This window comes from Buceros rhinoceros, unplaced genomic scaffold, assembly GCF_000710305.1.
Source record: "Buceros rhinoceros silvestris isolate BGI_N320 unplaced genomic scaffold, ASM71030v1 scaffold9339, whole genome shotgun sequence".
Classification (NCBI taxonomy): Eukaryota; Metazoa; Chordata; class Aves; order Bucerotiformes; family Bucerotidae; genus Buceros; species Buceros rhinoceros.
This window is the reverse complement of record NW_010430921.1, coordinates 30795-55537: the sequence shown is the minus strand read 5'-3', so window position 1 is coordinate 55537 and position 24743 is coordinate 30795. Positions and strand designations below refer to the sequence as shown.

The 24743-nt window shown below is 38.0% G+C and overlaps 1 protein-coding gene across 1 annotated transcript in view; it reads left to right on the top strand.

Moving 5' to 3' along the window:
• GPR126 (G protein-coupled receptor 126) overlaps positions 1-24743 on the top strand; it is a 106320-nt gene that overhangs the window by 78227 nt on the left and 3350 nt on the right. Inside the window, exons 14-23 of the mRNA XM_010143199.1 lie at positions 2161-2301; positions 5693-5809; positions 7457-7502; positions 9241-9347; positions 12678-12805; positions 14144-14412; positions 15499-15613; positions 16654-16937; positions 20563-20664; positions 23045-23197. Coding sequence (XP_010141501.1) covers positions 2161-2301; positions 5693-5809; positions 7457-7502; positions 9241-9347; positions 12678-12805; positions 14144-14412; positions 15499-15613; positions 16654-16937; positions 20563-20664; positions 23045-23197 — 1462 coding nt within the window. The remainder of the gene's footprint in view (positions 1-2160; positions 2302-5692; positions 5810-7456; positions 7503-9240; positions 9348-12677; positions 12806-14143; positions 14413-15498; positions 15614-16653; positions 16938-20562; positions 20665-23044; positions 23198-24743) is intronic.

Below are 24743 nucleotides of genomic sequence, written 5' to 3'. Positions count from 1 at the left end.
AAATTGGCAAGACAACAATCCTGATAAGATAAATGTCTGACCATTTTGTAGAGTACTAGATACTGTAAAAATCAAAACCAGTAATGAAGACAGTGCTAGAAAAAGTAGTAGTCATATAATAGGCTGCAGGCCTTTTGCATGCTCTGTCTGTAGACTTTAGATCAAAACTCAAATGCTGCTTTAAATAGATACATATGGCTTTAAGGTAATTGAGTTTTCACATATTTATATTCAGAGGCATTTGGGGTAAAAGTTCTTTGATTCAATTTTATTAGTAATTTTTTATGATTGTAAATCTCTTTTGTTTAGCTCTCATTAATGAAGCTCAATAGCTGATGGTTCTTTGATTGTTATCAATGGAACATTTCTCCTCCACATCTCATCCTGTATTTATGGAAAGAGGAAAGGAAAAATTCTGAGGCAAGGTTTGGGATGTTCACATGTATAATAAGAATTACCATCTGTGGCTTGAGGACATCCAGGAATTTTCTTGCCTTGGAGTCATTTATTACAGCACTGTCTAAATAATCATAAAATCCAAACTCCGTCAAATTATTTATAATGTTCCTATTGGAACATGAGTTTCTTCTTAGACTTTCACATTTCCAACAGCTGATTGAGAATTCTTAGCATCCTTCCTACCAGAAAAGTCTACAGCAGGTGTGGTCATTTATATTTTCCATGCCTATCAGGAAAGAAACTTGCGATCCCTACCAGAGGGAGATTTCCTTGTGAAAGCCCAGGTTTTTTACCAGTGATGTGATGACCTATCCCAGGCCCATCAGGGAGCGTTAAACTCTTCAAGCTGTATGTCAGAATGTTTCCAGATTTTACTTCATATTTTTTTCTTAAAGTAGATATGAAGCAAATGTATCCATGGCGATTTGGAAAGATTCTATTTCAGTCCCCCGTGTCTTTATGTTTCTTGCCAAACCTTTGACTAAGTTAGCTTTTGGTGATTCATATTATTAAATTGTTCCTGTAATATATCCATAGTTCTTTATAGAAGCCTCTTCCATTCCCGTTGCAGACAATACCTAATGGGACATCTTTATCACACACACACACTTTCTGTTCGATGTAGCAGAGCTATCCTTTGAAAACCTTTTATTCAACTGCATTTAGCCCTGTCAGGAGATATCTATGAACCACTTCTTACTAGTTTCCAAGGGTGCCTGTTATTCACAGTAAAAATTCAGTGATAGTTCAGAAGTTAAATAAATCTATCAGTAGCCTATGGTTTTAAACTTGCTGTTAGGTAATGGCGCTTTTAGAATCATACAGCTGATCATGGGAGCCTTAACTACGTGACCAAGTTGCCTCTGAAGAAGTCAGGAGTGTGAGTTTCCTTATCACACGGTAAAATTCTTAAACGTTTTTACTATAAAGCCACAGTGAGATGGCTTGCTCCCCTTCCTTTGATGGGTAAGGTGGCACACCTTGAGTATGCCGTGGTGGGAGAGTCATAGAATTGCTGCCTGGTAGCTAATGAAATGCAAGTTTGCATCCTCATTTATTTCCTGCTCGCTTGTTACATCCCTGAGCCATGGAGGGCTTTCAGCTGTCTGACACGTTGCCAGTATAGATTAAGCTTATATCGATGGCAGAAAGTGTCTTATTTAGTGCTACATAGCATGATAAATATAGAGAGGTTACACTAATCTTTAAATTCTCCCTTCTGTAACAGATAAAATAGAAAAGCTCATAAGAGAATTAATTCAGATGTTCAGATCAAGCCAAATAATAGGACTCAAGAAAGAAGGATTCAGAGTATATTTTTCAGTTCTCAACATTGTTTGGTGTGAGAGAAGGTATCTTAAAGGTTACTGAAAATTATTATGACTGCCATTATTGCCATCTCATTATTTCCAAATTGTCATTACAGCAGTGAAGGAGTATGTTTGTTTTATCTAATACCATTTTGTAGCAGAAGGCTGATCTCATGCTGGAAGGGTGGGAAAACCTCCTAAGCCTTTTAATTTATCTATTTATTTATTTATTGATTTATTGCATCTATTCTTATATAGATACAGATCATATTTGTGTTGATTGATTCTATTCCATGTTTGATATCTTCGTGTAAGGATGTGAACCCACTTGTGGACAATGTATGGTTTGGGGTTTGTTTGAACATATTCTTCTGTTGTTTTTATTTAACAGATAGGTTTTGACAAGGATCAGACAAATTCCTTTGCTTCTGTTGTTCTGCCACCAAGTTTACTGAAGAATTTAAGCCAAGATGAGTTTGAAGTTATATCCAGGGCTCAGTTTACTTTCTTCAATAAAAATGGTCTTTTTCAGGTAAACTTTAATGTGCTTGAAGTCATTTCAGTTAGGGTGAGTCAAAGCTAGCTGCTAAGAGTTTCCTGTAGTGTGATGATTTCACAGCATCTCGTGAGTTAGAGGAATGAGAAGGTGATAGCAAATGTAGGGCACTAGAGACAGTGTAATGTTCAGAGTGACAAAATAGTCAAGAGTGCCCAAGTTGAATTAAAGGCAGTGATTTGACTGCAAGTTCCTGTCATATGTGAGATAAACTTCTCAGGGTGATCTGGGGAAAACTGTATCGCAGCTGCTTATAATCAGAGTAAAGTAGCAAGGCCTCTTAAAGGGCATAACTTCTGCTAAAATGCATTGAATACAGATTCTTGATGTTCGGTGGAGCCAGGTTCCTTTCTGTCAGAAGGGAATTCGGCCTCTAACATTGCCAAGTACTCTTTCTTTCTCTGTTCCTTAAGAGAGCTGTTTGACACTAATATCCAGCTGGCTACTTATATTTGGTTGGAAACTCTGGGCTGGTGGTAATCAGACAGAGAACATGGATTCTATACACATTACTCTTCATATCTGTGTTCTCATTAGCACACCTTTTTTAAAATGGAATAAGGGTAACAATACTTGTACCTGAAAAATAAAGGGATTCAGGTAGGTTTGGTATTTTTCTCCTTTGGGTCCCATTACATGGTAATTAGAAATAGTTCCTGCTTGGTGGATGCCAAAAAAATTAGGACAAATTCGCAGCTTGGAAAAAACAACCAAAACCATACCTATTTTTTTATAAAAAGAGTTAATTAAGCGGGAAACATTATTTCATAGTGAACTGCAGACTGAGCCTCAGAAGACCTGAGTTTGTTTTCCCATTAGTATTTCAAGTGACCTTTGGCTCTTGTGCATCCGCAGAGCTCTGTAGTATTCTATTGTCCCTATATTATCGTTTTTATTGGCAGTGTATCCAGATTCTTCAGATAATCTAGGCAAAAAAATACCCATGACCCTCAGTTGCCTTCTGAAATACACCCCAAAGTATCTTTAACTATTTAAAACAGTATTCATTTTAAGCCTGCTTTTGAGAAAAACAGGATGAATATATTTAATAAGGAAACCAGAAGAATACAGATGTAGGCTTGTCATAATGGCATAAAATCATATAAGCCAGAACATGTCCTTTAATGATGCTAGAATTTGATCTAAGAAATACTTAATAAGTCATTGAAAAGCAAAAACCAGGAAAATTTGTATCTAAATTTGCAACTAAAATGCCTCTCTTTTTTATGTGTGTTTTTCAAACTATTCATGGGTGATTTGTTCAACACAATTAATTAAAAACGTGTAAAACTCAGTAAGTCTAAAAAAAATTGCTAAAAAGAAAGCCTAAAAATAAATTGATCCACATGCCATCTTACAACCAAATAACCGTATCCATTAGTATAAAAGTATTTCATAAATACATTTCTTCCAATTGCAATTAAAAAAACTCATAATGCTGTTAGCTGTATTTCTTACAAGCATTCAAGTAACAGTGAAACTTCATACTTTACAGCACTGGAGTTGTTTTTTTTTTTTTTATTGCAACTGAGAGAATGCTAGTAAGTTTTGTCCTGTCATTCATTAGAATCTGATGGTTACATTACTTAGAATACTATGAAAAAAAGGTTGGTGTAAGGGTGGGATTCATTTCACCGAAGGCAGGAGTGTTCCTAGTGCAGGAGTAGGCAGCAATTCCCCAGACAAAGAAGTGCAATGCAGTTTGAGACAGCCCAGGGTACAAAGCTCCTACTGGCCAAGAGATGTGACAATGAACCTGTAAGAGATGTGAGGTTTTCTGCAATAGCAGCTGCGCAGAATATCTTAAAGCCTCTAAAATGGACACTTGTGTTTAGGCAACCCATTTTCAACCTAGATGTATAGAATAGTTAAGTTGGATTATGGCCTGGAAAGGAGACTGGTACCAGTTTCCTTTCATTGACTTTGTTAAGAAACGCTAGAATAGAATGGCTACTTCAGCTCTAGACATCTTCCTTATGCATGTCTAAAGTTAGGTCGGAAGGTTCATCCTCGTGAGTTCTGAGGCCATGAAAATAATGTGCAAATATGGTAAATATGTGAATTGTAACAATTGTTTAGACTAGACCAGTTTTATGTCATTCATGCTAGCCTCAGCATTGCTTTGCTTTGTGTATCTCTATGTATTTTATTGGCCAAAAGCTTACCCCTAACGATAGCTGAGCACAGCCTTGTAGCTAAATAAGCAGTTGTCTGCATTTTACTTTAACGCACACGTTATTTCTATTCCTTTCTACAGACAAGTAAGAATATACTAAATTGCCTTCCCATAAGACACTATCTGATATGTATTTCTAGTTTTTGTAATCTGCTAAAGGCAGAATCTGCTGAAACCCATAGAAATCTATTGAAAGGCTTTCATAGACTTTATCAGAGGTTGAAATTTAGGTGGTAGCCAAGAGGTTTTGTCTTGTCTGAATGCTCCAGGACTGTCTAGAAAACTGCATTTTCATTCCTTTGCAGTCTTTAAGTTTTTAAGAAATTGTGACAAAGCTCCAGTATAATCTGAAATAGTGTGTTTGAAAACTCTTGGATATGGTTCTTAAGAAAAAAAATCTTCTCAGGATAATGTGAACTTAATAACTGAAGCTATTCTGTCTCATGAGTGGTGGGATCTCATGAGCCCAGTGCTAAGCTGATACCTGACATCTTGTCAGGCTAAAAAAAACCCCTAGTGTAAAGGAATCAGAGGGGTTCAGGAGTTCGGGAACCCAGATTTTTGGAGGAGAAGTGAGTGGCAATAGAGTGGCATTTGACTAGGTTAGGTTAGAAATGGTATTGTTCAGTGATAACACCAGTCTTCTATGTAAATTCCCATCAAATAAGATCTTGTCCAAACTATTTCCTCCTACAGTATGTAAAATTACTTTGAATTTCTTTACAACTACTTATTCATTGCAGAATGGAGGATGATTTAGCAACTATACACAGAAAACAGCTTTTTCTCAAAAAACTTTGCATCTACTAGAAAGGATTGTGTCGACAATAAGATAAGCAAGCTAGTTCAGGGAAATAAGCTAATCATATCATGGGTTGTTATCTGCTACATTGTTTAAGTTATAATTTTGTTGGCATCAGACATAATGATTAAAGGGGGAATTTAGGCCTTCTAACCTCTTTTTCTTATTGTGCCTATATATGTTTATGACTATAAGAAAAATACGGAAACTTCCATGAGGCAAACCCATAATTTGATTTTATAAACATAATGTTCTTATACTGCATGATCAAAAGTGTAGAAATGCTGACAGTTTATTTATTCTGGCATGCTGCAAAAATGAAACTGTGTACTCTGGCTTTTACGTTATGCGCTGTGTAAGCATTTATTATTTTTCTGAATCTTTCAAAGGATGCAGAAAATCCTGCCAATTTGACCAGTTTCGTGGTGGCATGCAGCATTGGGAACGTAACCATTCAGGATCTTCAGGATTACGTGAAGGTTACAATTAAGCATACCAAAATTCAGGTAAAACAATACTGATTATTCAGAGGAATGGAATGCAGATATGTATAGTAATGTATAGTAATATACTCCCCATCCGGAGTACATGACCAGCGCTGGAGTCCTCAGCACAAGAAAGACAGGGACCCCTTGGAGTGAGTCCAGAGGAGGGTCACAAAAGTGATCAGAGGGATTGAACACCTCTCCTGTGAGGACAGGCTGAGAGAGCTGGGGTTGTTGAGCCTGAAGAAGAGAAGGCTCCAGGGACTCTTTATTATGGCCTTTCAATATTTAAAGGGGGCCGATAGGAAATACGGGGACAGACTTTTTAGCAGGACCCTAGTTGCAACAGGGCAAGGGGTGATTGTTTTGAACTAAAAGAGGGGAGATTTAGACTAGATATAAGGAAGACATTTTTTACAATGAGGGTGGCAAAACACTGGCACAGGTTGTCCAGAGAAGCGATTGAACTGTCCCTGGGAACATTCAAGGTCGGGTTGTATGGGACTCTGAGAAACCTGCTCTAGTGTAAAGATGTCCCTGCTCACTGCAGCGGATTTGGACTAGATGACCTTTAAAGGTCTTTTCCAGCCCAAAGCATTCTGTGATTCTAAAGGATAAGCATATAGCCTGATTGATTTGGGTGGATTTTGAGTAAGAGCATAAACTCAAATGGAAATAAAAACTCTAGAACAAAAGCAAGTAAGCAAGACGTAAAACCAAATAACCTCTCCCACCCTCATATGTTCCTACTCCATTCATGATCTAGCATTTATCCAAAAGACTATTGATTCTGCTGCTCAGAGGCAATTTCTGTGCCAATAACAGTTACAAATCTTCTGTTAATGATAATGTTTGTGACCAGGGACACAACTTATTACACTGGAACTTTAGTGTGACTGAAATTCTTTGATCAAACATAAACTGCTTTGTTTCTAGTTCCTCAAGTTATTTTGTTGTTATGTGGTTTTCAGCAAAGGCAGAATGGACAGAACCACGTTGTTAAAAGATGACTACAGATAATTTAGGGAAATACAGATCAAATGCAACCTTTTGGCACATGCTGTTTCAGTTAAAAAGCGTGTGAGCCTGACTCTGTTCTCAGACATGTTGTCAATAGCTACTCCGAAAGAGACAATAGCTCTAGAGACGTTCTTCTAGAAGTTCTTCTAGAAGAAGAAAGATGTTAAAATGCAATACCTAAGTAAATTTTTTGTGATTGTTTATGAGAACCTGGCTTGTAATTTTCACAGTGTGATTAATTGTAGCATACACTTAATAATAACGATTATTTTAAGGCCAGGCAAAGCAACCTCCACTGAGGATTCACTGAGAAGTCCTAAGGAAGTGAACAGTAAAAAGTATTTAGACTCTGTAAAGACATCATATACGTGGATAGCTTTAGTGAGACAATAAAACTATTTATTCTGAGGATGTGGAAAAGAAATAGTGCGGAGGAGCAGTGCTCTAGATTTATAATCTGGGCAGATCTCTCTTTCTAGCAGATTAAATTCTAATTTGACACTAGACAAAATTTCAACAATCCAAGTTATATTTATTCTCCTGCTCCTTAAATGAGAAGATACGAGTAAAACATCCATTGTAAATGTGTACGTGATGAGATTTGTATCTAAAGAGGTAAACAAAGTCTACTTTTGCATGTGTTCCTAGGAAGATCCTAAGCCTACCTGTGTCTTCTGGGATATGAACAAAAATGGTAAGTTTAAAAATACTGTAATTTCTTTTATGTCAGAAATAAAGGTGTCTTAAGTTTTTAAAATCAGTCACAGTCTTGGCCGTTTTCATTCTTAATCAATTCTTGGAGAATTAGAGTATGTCTTTCCACTGTTTCATTTCTTGTGGTTAGTACAGTTGCTTGAACAGCAGATATATAAATTTGTTTAACATTTTAAATTTGTAAAGGAAGTTTCTCGACTTTTCCGTGTCTGGTAGCAGTTTTTCACTGATCTGTTTGTATGTTCAAATTAGGTGTCTGCTACTCAGACACATGGATGATGCTTAGCCATTGGTAATTTTTAAAATCTTGGTTTATTTAATTGTGAAATTGTGCCTGTTACAAATCTTAGGCTGCTTTTTCTTTTGTGGAAGGTTCGGAACTGCATTACACAAACTTCATCCGCCTTGTAAATGGATGACAGTCAGCGTGTTGAGGTCCTGTATGGAGACACACATTACCAAGGCAGCATCTTAGCCCACTCTTCATTGCTACTGCTTAAGCCATGTGTGATGTTACACTCAGGCTCTTCATCCTTTGCAGACAGTCATTTTCTGGGTTGACTTTCCAGATCCTTTCATTTTAGAGATTACTGAGATGTTACTCTTCCTTACAATGAAACAGATAGAGCAAAGAAGTAACTGTCCTTAGCAGTAGGATTTTGGGTGGAGTGATTTAGTACAGAGACTTTTGCAAGAAATAAATTTAAAGTCCAGAGTTGTACTTGAAGGCTGGAAATTCAGACAGAACTGAGGAGAATGCAGAAAGATAAAAAAGGGGGGAAAAAAAGTCTAGTTAGGAAGCTAAACTTAAGAAGAGCATTAAAGAAGAAGCACACAGGGGGGAAACTATTCTCAGTGGCTGTCTGAGTAGGGGGGACTTTTAAGTGGTTTTGGAACATCTTCACAGTCTTTTGAGAGATTCTGTCTTGAATTTGAGGTGAAGTTATAGGGCCAGTCAGATAATTAGCTGTATTTTGCCTAGAGCTGTGCAAAAATGTCTTTAAGAGATCAGAGAATAGGAACTACTTCACAGAATTAGTCCACATGAGTTCAATTAGTTCATCGGGGAAAAGTGGAAGGAGAAATAATCAGGAATATAAATTTTACTTTTCAACATCTAATTTTTAAAAATAAGATCTTTCTACTTATTTTTCAGAATGTCTTTTTCAGGTTTGCCACGTAAGGGATAGTTTGTGGTTTTTCTTAAGGTCACAAAGGATCATGGGGATTATCCACTCTGACTTTCTGCATTACACATTGCAGAGAGGAAGGGTGAAACCCTCTGCTCCTGGGCCATAAATACTTTCATGTGCCTGGAGATATATGAGCAGGAGGGAGGCAGGTGTAGACGTCACATCAGTGTGGTAAAAGGGAGTTCTAAAATCTAAAAAATTGTTGGGTAAAATTAAGGTGTGTCTTAATGCATGATCCACATAGTAGGTCTTATTCATCCCTCTTTAAACAAAAAACTTCGTGCCTTTGTTATTGATCTCCATCTATTGCTTCTGCTCAGTATCCCATTACTGGGACACTCATCGGGTGGGATTCTCTGCAGAAACTAGGATATCTGACACTTGCTTCTCTCCCGATTATTTTTAATGGTCACTCAATTTGAGAAAGCACTTCTGCATTTGCACAAGATGAAGCGAGAAATCTGTTAAAAGAGGATGACATGAGTTTGCTGGAAAGAACAATTTCTCCTGTTTCCATTTCTACAGATGGCAATGGTGGCTGGAACCCTGCGGGCTGCCAAGTGGATGCAGAGTCCAATGAAAATGAGACCATTTGCTTATGCAACCACCTCACACACTTTGGGGTTCTAATGGTAGGCAACCTCACCATTCGCTGGGTTATGTTTTCTGGGAATTGCAATGAAGTTTTTGTCTTGGGTCAGGACAACTTCCGTTTTTGTTACTTGGGTTATTCTTTTTGCACTCTTTTTAATAATACATACTTTCCCCCCATATTATCATAAAGTTGTCTTTTCATAACAAAAGATATAGTGATAAGGATTAGGAATGAGGTAATGAATAAAGTTAGTAAAGAAAGTACATTATTATTATTTAATTATTACTATTATTATTATGTTCTTTACAAGTGGCTAAATATTATAAAATAAAACATAAAATGTGCTCATAAGAGTATCCTAAATTTTGAGAATACTGTGCCACAAAAGACCTGGAGCTGATACCTCTGAGTGATACTAAAATACAAATGGCATATTATAAAATCCAACTTCAAAGAGCTTCCATCAAAGGAAGCGTGGCCAGCAGGTCAAGGGAGTTGATTCTCCCCCTCTGCTCTGCTGTTATGAGATGCCACCTGGAGTGTTGTGTTCAGCTTTGGGGTTCCCATCATGAGAAAGACAGGAATCTTTTCGAGTGGGTCCAGAGGAGGCCCATGAAGATGGTCAGAGGCATGAAACACCTCTTCTGTCAGGACAGGCTGAGAGCATTGGGGTTGTTCAGCCTGGAGAAGAGAAGGTTCCAGGGAGACCTTATGGAGGCATTCCAGTACTTAAAGGGGGGCTGCATGAAAGATGGGGAGGGACTCTTTGTCAGGGGGCGTAGTGATAGGACGAGAGGTAACAGTTTCAATCTGAAAGAGGGTAGATTTAGATCAGATGTAAGGAAGAAGTTCTTTACTGTGAGTGTGGTGAGACACTGGAACAGGTTGCCCAGAGAGGTGGTGGATTCCCCATCTGTGGAGGTGTTCAAGGCCAGGTTGAATGGGGCTTTGAGCAACCTGGTCTACTGGAATAAGTCTCTGCCCATGGAAGGGGAGTTGGAGTTAGATGATCTTTAAGGAATCTTCCAACTCAAAGCATTCTATGAATCTATGAAAGCTGGGACATAGCTGGGTGAAAAAGTAAGTCAGGGACTGTAAAACCAAGGTAAAGAAGTTGATCTTAATGAGTCTTAAGTTGCAGGGAGTCCCCTTCATTTCTCTTAACGTTATAATCTGACAGAAATGAGACAAGAGGGTGTAACAAGAGGGAAGTGAATGAGAAATGAGAAATTTCAAGATCAGGGAAGTAGGAAGTCATCTGCAGAAAAAAGAAGTAGGAGAAAAAAATTGAAGTGCTGTTTTCAAAACAAAAAGAGAATCTTACCTTGTCAGGGAAAACGATCAGGGAGGGAAAATTGTCCTACAGACAGTAAAACTGGTAATGAGGATGAAAAGTCAGGGGAGCACCATAATTCTTTGTCATCCTGAGATTCAAGAGACTAAATTGTCCCTTGCGAATTTATGTTGCTAAATCTGACAACATTTATATTTATCTAATGTCAAAACATGTAAAGCATTACTTTCTTTCATGAAATATGTAAACGCGTATTTGCTGTCCTCTTCTAAATGCTTGTAATCAGCTTTGGGAATGCCTTACAGCACAGGCCTTCTCCTGGAGAAAGTCTGCCCGCTGAGGGCTAGTACAAAATGTGTAACTCATACTCTGTCAGAGCTTTAAGCAAAACCTCCACACTGAGTGGCTGAGAAAGACAGAGCACAGCCTATCAGGGAGATGAAAGAGGGAACCATACAGAGCACTTCAGCCTCAATAGAAGAATTCCTCCAGCATTCATCTGCCTCCAGCAATTTGCATGTAGGAAGTGGTTTTGAGAGAAAGAATCCCAACATGGAATACTGCAAACTTTTCTTAACATTGCGTGATTTTTTTTTTTTTTAATGCTCAGAAATGGGCTTTCCATCTGAAATTAACATTCTTTGGCCTCTAAAACATACGTGCAGAAAAGATGGTTGCTCCCAATCACGGCAATGCACTTAGTGGAAGTGTTTGGTTTTTAATCTTGTTGCAATAACACATAGGACTTACCCACACGAGGGAACCGCATGCACTGACTTTTTCAGCTTTGGCCTTCCAGACCCTTCTTAACAGAATTGCTCTCTTCATATCACCCACAGATGTAGATATGAAAAAGGCACGAGCTTTTTGTCTTTATGCAAGCTAAACTGTAGTCTTATTTCACTTTTCATCCTCGAAGGGGGAAAAGGAGGTCTTTCTTTAGGATATATTCAATGAGTCCCTTCGCCTCCCTGAACGCTTTTGTGGCAGGAAGAAATAAGGCAGAAATTCTTTGAATTAGGGCTCTGTTCCAGTAGATTTTTACAATTTTGACCCTTCTAATTGCTTTCCATTTTAATAGTCTTTTCTGACTTTAATTTAGATATTAAATCATTTTCAAATAACAGTCTCCTTATAAACTATCATATAAAGTCAGGACAGGGTGTAGAAACCCTGCCCCCTCTTTTTCCTATGAAGAATGGCAAGCGTTGTAGTATTTTATTTGTTTCTTTTTGGTAGATAGTTTTGCTAGGGACGGCGGTGACACTGACTGTAGAATAGACACCATTATGTGTTAGTATTTGCTCACATTTACTCCACAGTGATACGGGTACAAACAGTCTCATTTTTTCTTGTCCTTAAAAAATGAAGTAACACTGGCATTTATTCTCAGCTGGTACTGTGTGGCAATTATAGTTGGACAGAAAACTGGAAAAAATCCTCAGAACGTTCCTGCTTCATTTCCAATTATTTTCTTTTTAAGTGTTGTCTTTGTCACTATTTTTCTAACCAATTTTATTTATAACTGTAGTTTGCATATCAAAACAGACCATGAAACCAAAAGGCTTTATCTTGCCCCTGGTTTCACCCATAATGAGTAGATGAGTAGCTACATTGACTCTTACGAACTTTTAATAATGAGAAGTGACGTCAGAATGTTGCACATTTCAGTATAAATAATTTTAAGTTATATTTTCCTAAATCTCACATCTTCTTAAAGAGAGTTGTCTATAACAACAAAACTAAAAAGTTTGAAAAGGATTTTTCCAGAGTAGGACATTCGAATTCCTGGTACTGAATTATCAGCATCAGTATCAGGCTCTGCCTATCTGCTGATCCCAGCAGTTATAATACTTACAGCACAGTGTTTTGAAGAGCTATGGGAAGGAAGTGAGAGGCGTAACGACTATAAACCAAGTACACTCAGTAAACATGAACCGTAATGTCAGGGTTATAGCAGTATTGCCAAAATGCTTTTGAGTTCTGCTTGACTAATTACCGAGAAAATAGTGTTGTGCTCGTGGAAAGAGGTGTTTGCTAATAACTGATGCCTCTTCCTCCTCTCTCATGTAGGACCTTCAGAGATCTGTTACACAGATAGACCCACAGAATACCAAGGTCCTCACCTTTATCACTTACATAGGCTGTGGGATATCTGCTATATTTTCAGCTGCAACTCTTCTGACATATATTGCGTTTGAGTAAGTATTGGTTCTGTGAAAAACTTCACAAAGGAAGTACCTGTGTGTGATGAATGAAATAAATACTTACACGATTAGTGTGGTTTATTTGTCTAGGAAGGAAAATCCATGCCTTAGATAAAGTACCTGCAAAATTATGGTCACTATGCTATAAGTGAAAATTTTTTTCAAGGGGATTTAAGTTCAGACTCTCTCCTACTGCTTCCAATGTGTTGTGCCTCTTGGGCCTGGTAATAAGGTTAATGTGTCTCAAAATTTTCTCTTTTGGGAGTACAATATCCTCTAGATTCTGAACAGATATGTATTATAATAAAATCCACAACCAAGCTTTTTTGTAAAAAACAAAACTAAACTTGCCTGTGTAAGCATAACAAGTTGTAAGGATAAAGAGAAATTTCCAGTTAGGACAATTACATTCTAGAGCCCTTCAGAAAGAAGCAGGAAGAGAAATAAACTGCTCTTGGAATGAGTTTCAACAGCAGTCCCACTGAAATCTGAAAATGATTCAAGGGAACACAAAAGTTTTGAAGTGATACAGCTCTGTGAACAGTGAAAAGAGAAAATGAAGTCATGTCAACACAAAGGAACCATTCTGCCTGTAACAGGACAGGACAGAGTAGCTGCTAAAGAAGGAGAGTTTGCTGGGGGGAGGTGGCGGGGGAAGGGGGTTTTCGAGTTCTAAGTATCTCCAGTGATTGAATTCCTTTGGACTACCTACGCTATAGTGTTCTGGTCCAAGATGGCAGAAGTTGTTGGCTTGCCCCTCCGTTCATACATTTCAATGTATATCAGTTAAAAAAAAAATTGACTTGATCTTCAATCTTCTTAAGATCCTATAAAAAAAAAAAAAACACCGAAACAAATCCAAACAAAAAACCTCACCACCACACCAAATAGAAGACAACATGCATTGGACAATATATTCCAAAAATGTACCGAAGCTTTACGTATGGAGTGATCAGAGCTGAGCTTCTGGTCAGCTGTATTTTAAAAGTTTTCTTTTGATTTTCTTCAGTTTTCATTTAAAGCCCCAAACACATTGTATTATATTTAAATTTAAAGGTTTTCAGTAATAAATCATTGCTACAACATTGTGGCGGTTAATTAGCTCATTAAGGACCCAAAGAAGTGGTAGCTTTCCCCCACCAGCCACAGCAGAAGCCTTCAGTGATATCCCACAGAAGTACACATCACTACTGCCTTATTGCCACAAAAGCTTCCAGCTAGGTGGAGATGTCTGTGCTTTCCTTCGCTTTGTAGGCTGGCAAACCCAGCTGCTCCAAGTGACTTGGGTGATTGAAGCCAATTATTTATATGCACCTGTATTTCTCTCATTAGGAAGCTGCGAAGAGATTATCCATCCAAAATCCTGATGAATTTGAGTACAGCCCTGCTCTTTCTTAACCTGGTATTCTTGCTTGATGGTTGGATTGCATCGTTTGACATAGGTGGCCTCTGCATATCTGTAGCTGCACTTTTGCACTTTTTTCTTCTGGCCACCTTTACATGGATGGGACTAGAAGCTGTTCATATGTACATTGCTCTAGTGAAAGTGTTCAACACGTATATACGGCGATACATACTGAAGTTTTGCATCATTGGCTGGGGTGAGTTCAGTAGATGCAGTATTTTGAAATGCTGCTATATAAAAGCTCTCAATCACAAACGCAGAGCAGAGTCAAAATCAGTGTGGTGCTTCCTTCCCCCTGCCTGTGGCAGTGCCGGCGTGCAGCCAGCCCTCTCTGTCGCCAAGTTCCCCAGTATAATTCTGTGCAAATACACCATAACTGACACTCTCTGCCCAGAGTAGCTCACAGCCCGAGGAGGAGTGAAGACACGAGATAAACTGGCCATTTCCCAGAATGGGAAATGTTGGTGTCATATCAGAGATGAAGAACTATGGCACACAGTGAATTCAGAAACTCTTGCAGTTACTGCAGAGCCTTTGTATTGACCTTCAAAAAACTTTCAATCCAGCTTAAGGTTTCTTGCCAACAAGTACAAAGCCTGTGGTGGAATCAGGAACAACCAAAACTTCCTGAGCTTCAGCACAGTGTTTAAACCACAGAGAGATCCTGCCTGCCCTAAGCAGTGTACACAGCAGGACTGAAATGGAAAATGTAGTACTGAAAAATAACCGTGAGGCCCAGGCAGCAGTGCTTTTATTCTGCAATTTTTTTCTATATCAGGAATCTATGCCTTCTGCCTGAATGCACATATTGTGTTTGAAATAATACAACACAATACAAAATCATTAACCTCATGGCTAGAGCACTGACCTCAGTCCAGCTGATAATTGATGTCTTTCCATTGGCAACTAGCATCCTCTTTGGCAACCTCAGCAGAGGACAAGGACTGAGAGGTTGGAAAAGCAAATTAACCTCTTCCCCTTTGAATATGGTTTGTCATAGCAAGGATAAGACGTGTAAATAAGGCATGTCAGGAAACGTACATTTCTTTTGTGTGAGCTGTACCTCCTTGCGCAGAGCTCTTTTCTGCATAGTTGTCTATTTTCCCAAAATATTCCCTTTACCTTATTATTATTATTAAAATTTATGTAATTTGCTTCATTGAGGGGGGGCACGTTTAAGTAAAGGGTGTATAATGTTGTAGAAAAAGAGAAGACATTTACAGTTGAGAGAAGCAGTGGTTTAAAAGATTTGAAAGCAAGCTGCAAGTTTTCTGTGTTACAGGTTTGCCAGCTCTGGTGATAGCAATTGTTTTAGCGAGTGCTAATACAAATGCAAGTCAAATTTATGGCAAAGAGTTATATGGCAGAGATGTTAACGGGCAAGGAGGAGATGACTTGTGAGTATTTCTTTTAATCTCTCATAATTTGGCATTTACAGTCTGAAAAAAAAAGGTAGCATCAGTCAGATTGCTTTGGAAAAGTCAGAGGTGCATTAAACAAGTGAAGTGTGCAAAAGCATCTTCTAAATTATATGAATCTGAAGTGTGAAGAAAGCTATAAGAAAAATTGGCAAGAAATCTGCATTACCCAGTGTCAGGTACAAACAATTCTCTGGCAAAATAATAATTCATAAGTTTGGTCATGAAAATAAAATAAACAAACCTGATTTGGTTTATCCGAAATGAAAGCTATATATCTTCTAGGCAAGAGCAAAGAAGTAGTATAACAATAGTCTCCTTCATAAATAGACCAGCCTTTTGTCAGCGTAGTTCAGTAGCTTTCTATCTTCTTCTCTTGATGCCCGGACAATAATCTCCAACTGCCAAAATTTTTATATGACTGTTACCTCATTTTCTGTTCCCTGTCTGGCAAAGCTTCATCATGATAAATAAAACTGTCATTCTGTGTTTTTATTATAGTATCATGCTAAGCATTCTGGCCATTTGCTGCTAGAGGAATAAGCCAGATCTCTGACTTGGCTGACTGTCAAATGGCTGCCTCAAAGGACTACCTGTCCTCCTCCTTCTCCAGAGATGTATGAGTTCTCCGTTAGCTCAAGTGGCAGAAACTTGAGATTTTGACAGTAAGATCCAAGTTTGCCCGTGCTGGTACTAAAGCTTCACACAGAAGACAGTGGTGAAGCTACTCATATTGGGTCTAAACTTTCCATGATGGAATTGCAGTTCCCACAGCTTGTAGCTGAGGTCAGATTTCCTTTTCAATTAGTTTTAAGTAGAATGCAGTACAACCCTCAGATTTCTGACATGACAATACTATGGTAGGCTTCATCCTGTTTACAAACAGAAAATGGACAAAGGTTCCATTTTAAAGTGCAGCTCTGCATCAGTGATATCAGGCATAGACTGATTTTCCTTGAAGTTGTACAGATAATTGGAGGGTAGTTTGCATTAACTAAAAATGGTCGTATTTTTTACAGCTGCTGGATCAAGAATGAAGTTGTCTTTTATGTGACTTGCGCTGGCTACTTTGGAATCATGTTTCTGTTGAATGTTGCCATGTTTATTGTGGTGATGGTGCAGATCTGTGGGAGGAATGGGAAAAGAACTAATCGGAGCCTGAAGGAAGAGATTCTGAGGAACCTCCGTAGTGTGGTCAGCCTGACCTTCCTCCTGGGCATGACGTGGGGTTTTGCCTTTTTTGCCTGGGGTCCATTAACTCTTCCTTTCCTGTACCTCTTCGCAATTTTTAATTCATTGCAAGGTAAGCTGAATTTCTGTTCTGTGAAGAAATAGTGTTCGAGATGTTGCTGTTCTGGGACATTCTGTATCCTGTGATTTGACTAGGGAACTCAGATCCAAACTCTCTAGGTTTTTTCTTGATGCTAAACCATCATTAGTTTCCCTTATGTGGAATAATGATAGCAGCTACATATGGTTTGAATATCTTAGTTAAATTAATTTATGTTTAACGGTCTTTTCCGTTTAATGCACTGTATTTATAAATAGTGCTATTCCTAGCTAACGGCCTGGAGTGATCTCTGTTCAGATGCTGTATGATCTTCAACATTTCCTTTCACTGATTGTAACAAACATATGAAGCCTCTTTCCTTAATTTATCCCTGTAGGGAATCTGTAAAGCTCATAACTATTTTATTAGGGCATGAGAAACTCATAGAACAAAATTCAGTCCTGTTTAAGTGTGGAGAGATAGCACAGAGATATCGGATATTCTTTGGTCCTTTAAGGAAATTCCAGCAACTGTTGCAGTCCGCTTGGTTTTGTTTCCTTTAGTGAAGCTTTGAATATTTTACTTTTCCAACATATTTCGTCCTTCTGAAAATGTAATCAAACAGTTATAAATTACAGGATTATATAGCTGACATTTAAAAGAATTTCGGCGCGTAGCTGTAATTTGCGTATGTATAAAATGCCATAGGAATCTACATCTCCGCTTACCCAACCCACTAATAAAGAACAACTGAAAACTTTACAAAAAGAAAAACAAGGTAATTGGAAGGACATATGTTACATCACACACAAATTGGTATAAAAAATAAATTTGCCTGAAAAAATTATAACAAAAAGCAAACCCAAGAATGTCATTGGAGGAGTGTGTATTATGCCATGCAAATACTGAGATAAAAAATAAGTTTTCACAGGGTCAGCAAAATACCTTCCCTTTATGGTAAAAATAATTAATGTTACACTGTGTGGATTTTATCTGTTAGAGATGTATTTATTGTGTTAAGAGATTTATTGAGCTTTTTTGGAGAGAGAATATTGTTGTATGTTTTGGTTTGGTTCTGTTTCAACCTAAAATGTTTGGCAAAATGGCAAAAATTGTTTGGATGTGGTGTTCTTACTAAAGATTTTTTTTTCCAGAGGACAGATTCTGATACTCCCCTAGCAGCATAATGAAGTATTTGCTGCAGTTTGTCTGTGCTAGAAATTCAGAAGGGCCTAGAGAGATTAGAAGTATGGGAAGAACATGAAAAAAGATTAAAGCTCTGAAAAGCACGCCAAGAATCAAATTGAACAAGTTATCTGTAACCAGAATTTCCAGCAATCAATTAAGCTTGTACGTGCAGAGTGCACGCAAAGTTGACCACCACTGCTTAAGTCGCCGTGGGATAATAGCACTGTTCAATGGAAAATGAGTATCTGGGAGGCAGTTAAGTCACAAGATAGAACTTAAAAACCTGAGTTAAATGCTAGAGAGATGAGCTTCTCATCGATTGTGGTAGCACTGATGACACAGTGTATGCTCAGGCAAGTCATACCAGGCACAGGAAGATAACAATCCCGTATCTGAAAATGCTTATTGCTGTGTCAGAAAGAGCTGGGCAGAGCTGAAGAAACAAGGAAGAGGGTGTTTAAAATCACATATAACGGGTGCAGTGCACATGTGGCAGTATGGGGATGGAATGGAGCAAAGAAAAAATCAACATTTTTCTATGCACTGACAGTGAAAAAGTAAATTGCAGCAACTTCTGGTGTTACTGTACTTTGCTATTTCATCTACATAGGAAATGATTTTTCTCTCTTTGACGCTCAAAGTAAAAAATCTGGGAACATCTCTTTTTTGGCTGCTCATTTTATATATATGCCTGGGCAAGCCAAATACTTTAAAGTCAGAGCCAAGCCTGGGGTCTGATTTGGCTCTGGGAAACAAAACCAAAGATGTATTACTAAAGCACATTGTAAACTTAATGAATAATGAAATACAGAGAAAAAAATTTGGAGACCAAGTCCAGACAGGGCAAAGGCAAAGCACTTAATGCAGTACTTTTATTTTGTGTTACTGTAGTCATACACATTTCCTTCTTTAACGATTCAGAATGTTCCAAAGAGTCACCACAATTTAATTAAGCATTAATTTAGTAAGTTTCTAGCCATGCAGAAGTCCTCAGAGGTACTTTGGGCCACAAACAACTGCAAATTTCTAAGCCTGTAAGAGCTGCTAGTGATTACATTAGAATTATTCTGTGCTTAAAACAAATCACACACAAATATTTTGCTAAATGCAAGCACAGTAACCATAAAGCAATAGAACGTGCATATGGGCTGCATTAAGTTATGTTCGTGTTTCTTAAATTGTGCTTTTCCCTTTTTTTTCCTCCATTGGCTCTTGAAAAATTTTGCAAAAAAAGTGTGTTTTATGACACAACCTTTACCGATATACCTGATCTCAGTGGTCTGAGCCTGGCCTGATGGCTGTAAGGAAATGCCAGTCCAGTTCCATGACATGCATTCATGCAAAATCAGACCTCAGCACTTTGGAAGAGCGAGGATAAGCACTTTTCTCGAAGCTCTACCCTGCCGTTGTATTCTACCAGCTGAAACATTGAAAGCGATAGTACACAGAACTGTTCACGATGGTCATAAAGGAACAGTTTTAGAGGATGGCACTTAACCACATTTGCCCACATTATGTATCATGTTTAAGGTATAATTGTGAAGGATTTGGCAGTAACATTTTTCCATCAGGTGTTCAGCCTCAGGTTGGCTCTCTCCCAGAGAATAAGAGTAAAACAAGAACACGCCAAGCTGGAGAACAGCAAAAGATTCCACAGCCAGTGCCTGCCTGGGAAGAGCCAGGAGCATATGAGCTTCTATATTTAGCTCCAAAATGTCTCTGTAGAATGAGGAAATCTTACCATACACCCAGTTAAGACCTTCTTAACCGCATGGTAGATGCTTATCTTCTGTCCCGAAAATAAATATTGCATGATTGCGTAAGAAAACTGAAATCTACAAAAACATTCTTAAACGTGTCTATTGTGATTGCATGCACAAACCAGGTAATTTTCTTCCAAAGTAAGTAGCTAGACACCTAATTAGTACTTGTGAACACATTTTTAACCATTTTCATAATCATTTCAAGTACAAGCATGTGATGCACATAAATCCAAGTGTGCTTTTTCAGGGCACTGGTTAGCGCCAATTACAAGACTTCTGGTTTTGAAAGAATACAGCCTACAGTTCTGTAGATACGGAACAGGAGGAGGTAAAATTATCTCCTTGCTAACACAGTCGTGTCTGTATTTACTTTGCAGTCTGGCTCTTGCAGTCCTGTTGGCTGCAAAATATTCATTTGGTTCAAAGACGAAACCTTTTCTTTTCCTCTAAGCCAAAAAGAATAATTAAAAGATGAACACTGAGCTTGTTCTAATTCAAGTGTCAATAAAAGGGGTCCCAGACACTTACATAGCAGCTAAATGGGAAAGCTTTAATTAATTTTCATACCTCTTAAGTGAGGCATAGATGATAATAAGAAAACTTCAGGAATATTTTCCTTTTCTTGTACTTCATAGCAGAATTTAGTTCATCTGTTTCTCTGTTTACAAATACCTGCTTAATTCGCTGTTTATTTGCTTTTGTTGCAGGTTTATTTATTTTTGTATTCCATTGTGCTATGAAAGAAAATGTGCAGAAGCAATGGAGGAGACATCTCTGTTGTGGCAGATTCCGACTGGCAGACAATTCAGGTAAAAGCAATTCACAGCTCCCCTCCTTAGATGCTGCAGTAGTCCATAGAAGTCCAGGTGAACAGCTTGCTATGTTGTTTTTAAATTAATACAATGTAAGCCAGAGATGCGGAAAAATAGATTAATCATAGGCTGTCACTTCAGTATGAACAATTGCCAGGGGACTTTTCAGATACCACTTCATAAAAATTCTTCTTTAGTTTTCCACTGAAGGCAGCTGGTAAATTTTCTAATGGTATGAGCATGATTTTGGAAGGCCCTTTGGACCCTAGGAAAAGAAAAAATTAAAAAAAAAATTAAAGATCCAGAGATTCAAACTCTGTCATTCCAAAGCCAGTCTTACTCCTTTTTTCCCCACACTACAATATGTTGACTGAGTTGTGTGGACTGCTAGGTTGATGAAGGAGCAATTCTTAAAAGGCAGCTAGAAATACTCTGAGGCCTTTTGCCTTTATCTTTGCCTTTTCAAACTGCTCTGTCCTTTATGTAATTCAGAGAGACCACTAAAGACTCAAAAATATAGGAAATTCCTTTAGCAGAAGCCTGATTAGGTTCCAGAATTGAAGTTCATATTTATCTGTGGCCTTCAGACAGGAAGGAAAGTGGTTGCTTTGGACGCTTTGAAGTGCAGCTCTTGAGACACTGTTCATAGTCTCCTGCACCTTTGACCATCTCAGATGGCATTGGACTCCTGTGCTTGGACAAATGGATCTTCTTTTGCTTTATGATGTAATTATGTTGGACCATATAATTCTTGCTGTTACGGTTCTTGCTCAATGACCGGGCTTGAAATCTGCAGTTGGTGTAAGATGACATAAACTCATTGCCTAGTAAATTTAAGTAAGCCAGTCTATCCCAGATAATAACTGCTCCAAATACTCGTGTCCTTTCCGTCTTGGTATCCATGGTTTGTTTTGAGGTTTTAAGTAACTGCTTTGCCATCAAGACTTTGTCTTGCTCTGTTTTGCACAGAGAATGCATTCTAATTTTACACTGTAAAACATCTATGCTTTCACTTTGTAGTAAGAAAACCTGATTCATGGTTGAAGAGTTAATAAAAATTAGGAAAAATGTATTCATTCAGATCAGACATCCATACTGTTTCACATGTTCAGTTTCCATGTGGTTCATGCTGTAACTCCGAACTGGAGAACAGAGGGATCAAATTATTTTGAGATTTTTATGCTGCTTTTGGGCAGCTTATGGTATGATAGAAACAAAAACCTGAGAGATTTGAAAACTTCAGTGCTATAGTTAACGTGTGGTCATTATGCCTAGCGTTAACCAGTCCATCACCACCAGCTGGTTTTATTCTCCAAGAACCTGACACAGTATGCAGGCAGAACAGTGAAAGATAAGCCAAATGCAAACTTGCATAAGCATCCGATTGAAGTGTGCTGGAGGGCATGCCATGATAAAGCAAAGAAGGAAACAAGCCAAAGTGTTGCAGCGCTGCCGTAGCTTGATTGGAGAAATCGTAACCTCTACCCTATAGCAATGATTTAGGATAAAATCCTTGTCTTGATTTACGTCAAAGCTAAAGTCTTTGGTTTGGACTTCTCTTCCATTTTGTGAGTTTCATGGCAGTACAGTGAATAATGGTAACAAGACTGAAGTGTTAAACTGTCTGTACCTACCTGTATATGACACTAAAGTAGTTAAACGCAGTAATAGTTAGATAGTAGTAATAGTAGTAGTAGTTAGATACATTTATTCTACTGGTGTTGGGACATTTATGATGAGTTTTTCAGTGTCAGTTTTCCTCATAAGTTTGTTGGTATTAGTTATTTAATTTAATTTTGAAAGTTGTTCCAGTATAAGAGCCTGTTGTGTCAGTGGTTCAGACAAACCTTGTCAATTTTGAACTACTGAATGATCATCATTATTCATTGTTATTAATAGTGCACCAATATGCTAAACCCTATAACAACAAGTGCAAATCCACTAGCATGTGTTATCTGCCTCAGCAGATCAAGACCTCAAATGATTAGATACTCCTATCCGTCCCTTTCCTATCCATCCCTTTGGAATTCTCTCTTGAGCTGACGAACCTTTGGCATCCTTACACTGCTACAGATCTTCACTGCTCCCCTGCATCCCGGGAAGTCAGACCTTACAGTTCTACCAGCTGGCCAAATTGATTGTTAGAGTGTTAGAGCCACCAATTTTAGCTAATGTGGTAAACAGCAAAATAAATAGTGTTGGAATAATTGTTGTGTTTTGTAAGAACAAAAGAGGCTTCCTGACACGGAAAGGACAGGCTGTTTGCTATAAACCAGATTAGGAAATGCACATGATACTTGAAGTGTTCATAACTGAATAAATTACTTATTTAGTACCTGTGGTAATTATTTATGTAAAACTTTTCAATTGTTTTTAGATTGGAGTAAAACAGCAACCAATATTATAAAGAAGAGTTCTGATAATCTTGGGAAATCCTTATCCTCTAGTTCCATCGGCTCCAATTCAACCTACTTAACATCCAAATCAAAATCTACAACGAATACATATTGCAAACGAAACAGCCATACAGGTGAGTTCCTGCACTGTAACACAATGCATCTGTAAATATGTGGTTTCACTTTAAAGGTACAGTAGGAGTTTCTATCCAAAGGTTAATGTGAGAAAATTTCACCTATTTGTATAGTTTCGGTGTTTTTAAAATATATGTTAATATTTAATAGGCATCTTAGTCTAATGTCCAGTACATCCAGTCTATAGTTCTGATGTCAGTATGTTCCCAGACTAAACAAAGTCGGTGTGACAAAAGCAAATCTTATTGGTTTTATAGCACTTTCAGCTTTTCGGCTAAAAGAAGGGAAGTCTTGTTATCCCATTGTAAACACAGAGTAGCCAAAGCACAGAGAAATGGCATTTGTCACCCAGGGTAACATGAAAGCTAGCAGCATAGCTGGAAATAGGAATCAAGTCTTCTGAATCCAAGCTCACAGATGATTGGTTAAACTGCTTCCATTTAACTGTAACACATTTGTAGGTAAAGTGACAAATGGAGACTTGCTTGGAACTGGATACTGTGTTCCCAGAGTACGCATTGGTTTTCCTTTCTACAAATAGCATGCAGTATCTACTGCTTATTTACTTAGGTGTCGGTGGTGTGTGAAATAAGAGGCACCATTGGTATTCCACTCGTGCCATTAAAATGTGCTCGTTTTAAGAACGCTTTGAAGGAGCATGAAAATGGAATGATTTGTAAGTCTGTTTGCTTATGTCTGAGATAATATTTCAGAAAATCACTTAAATAGTTCAGGTATTTTTTATTACTGGGTTTTTACGAACTCATGTTTTTGTACTGTACAGTCACATTATCACCGAATCCTCTTCTAAACCATAGCAGAGATAAAGTCTACAAATATATTTAACCTAAAGATGTATTTTCTTGCTTTACCATATATTTTTAGAAGCAATTTTTTAGATACAACATTGATGATTTTGCCAGAAGGAAAGTTCCATTTTTTCTTAAGAATATTTTGTTTTCAGAAGCCCTAAGGTCTCATTTATGATGGTACAGTCTCCTTTCTAGATATGTGGCGTGGTTGCCAGGAAATACCTTTCTAATTTTATTGATGGTCATTACTTGGTTCAGTTAGGCACACAGTTTTTGTCTAGAGACCTTCTTTTTGAAGAATTGCGTTGTTATTTTCTCTCTAAACAATAATCAGTGCATCCATTAGCATAAGGGGTTTGCATCAGGTATTTTAAGTGTGTAAATCCTTTTTGTTATCGAGAATGCACAGGAAGTTCATTTGCTTTGAATACAGTGAAAGTGAGAAGTATCTTAGAAATTCCCTGGTGTACCTGAGCTTGCTCTCAGGACTGCCCTTCACAGCCATGCTGGGAGCGTACAACTGGTGCCTGCCTCACCAAGGTGCCCGTCCCTGCTGCCATCTCAGGTTTCATGTGCCACGTACCCTGCTGGCCTGAGCAAGCTGTCCTCAGCTCTCTCTCGTATGAAGGGATCTTCTGTCAGCAGTCTTTCACAAACAGCATCTAGAATATTCACCAATAATAGTGCTACTATTAATTTAATAGTAGAGGAGAGCATCATGCCCTTTCCAGTG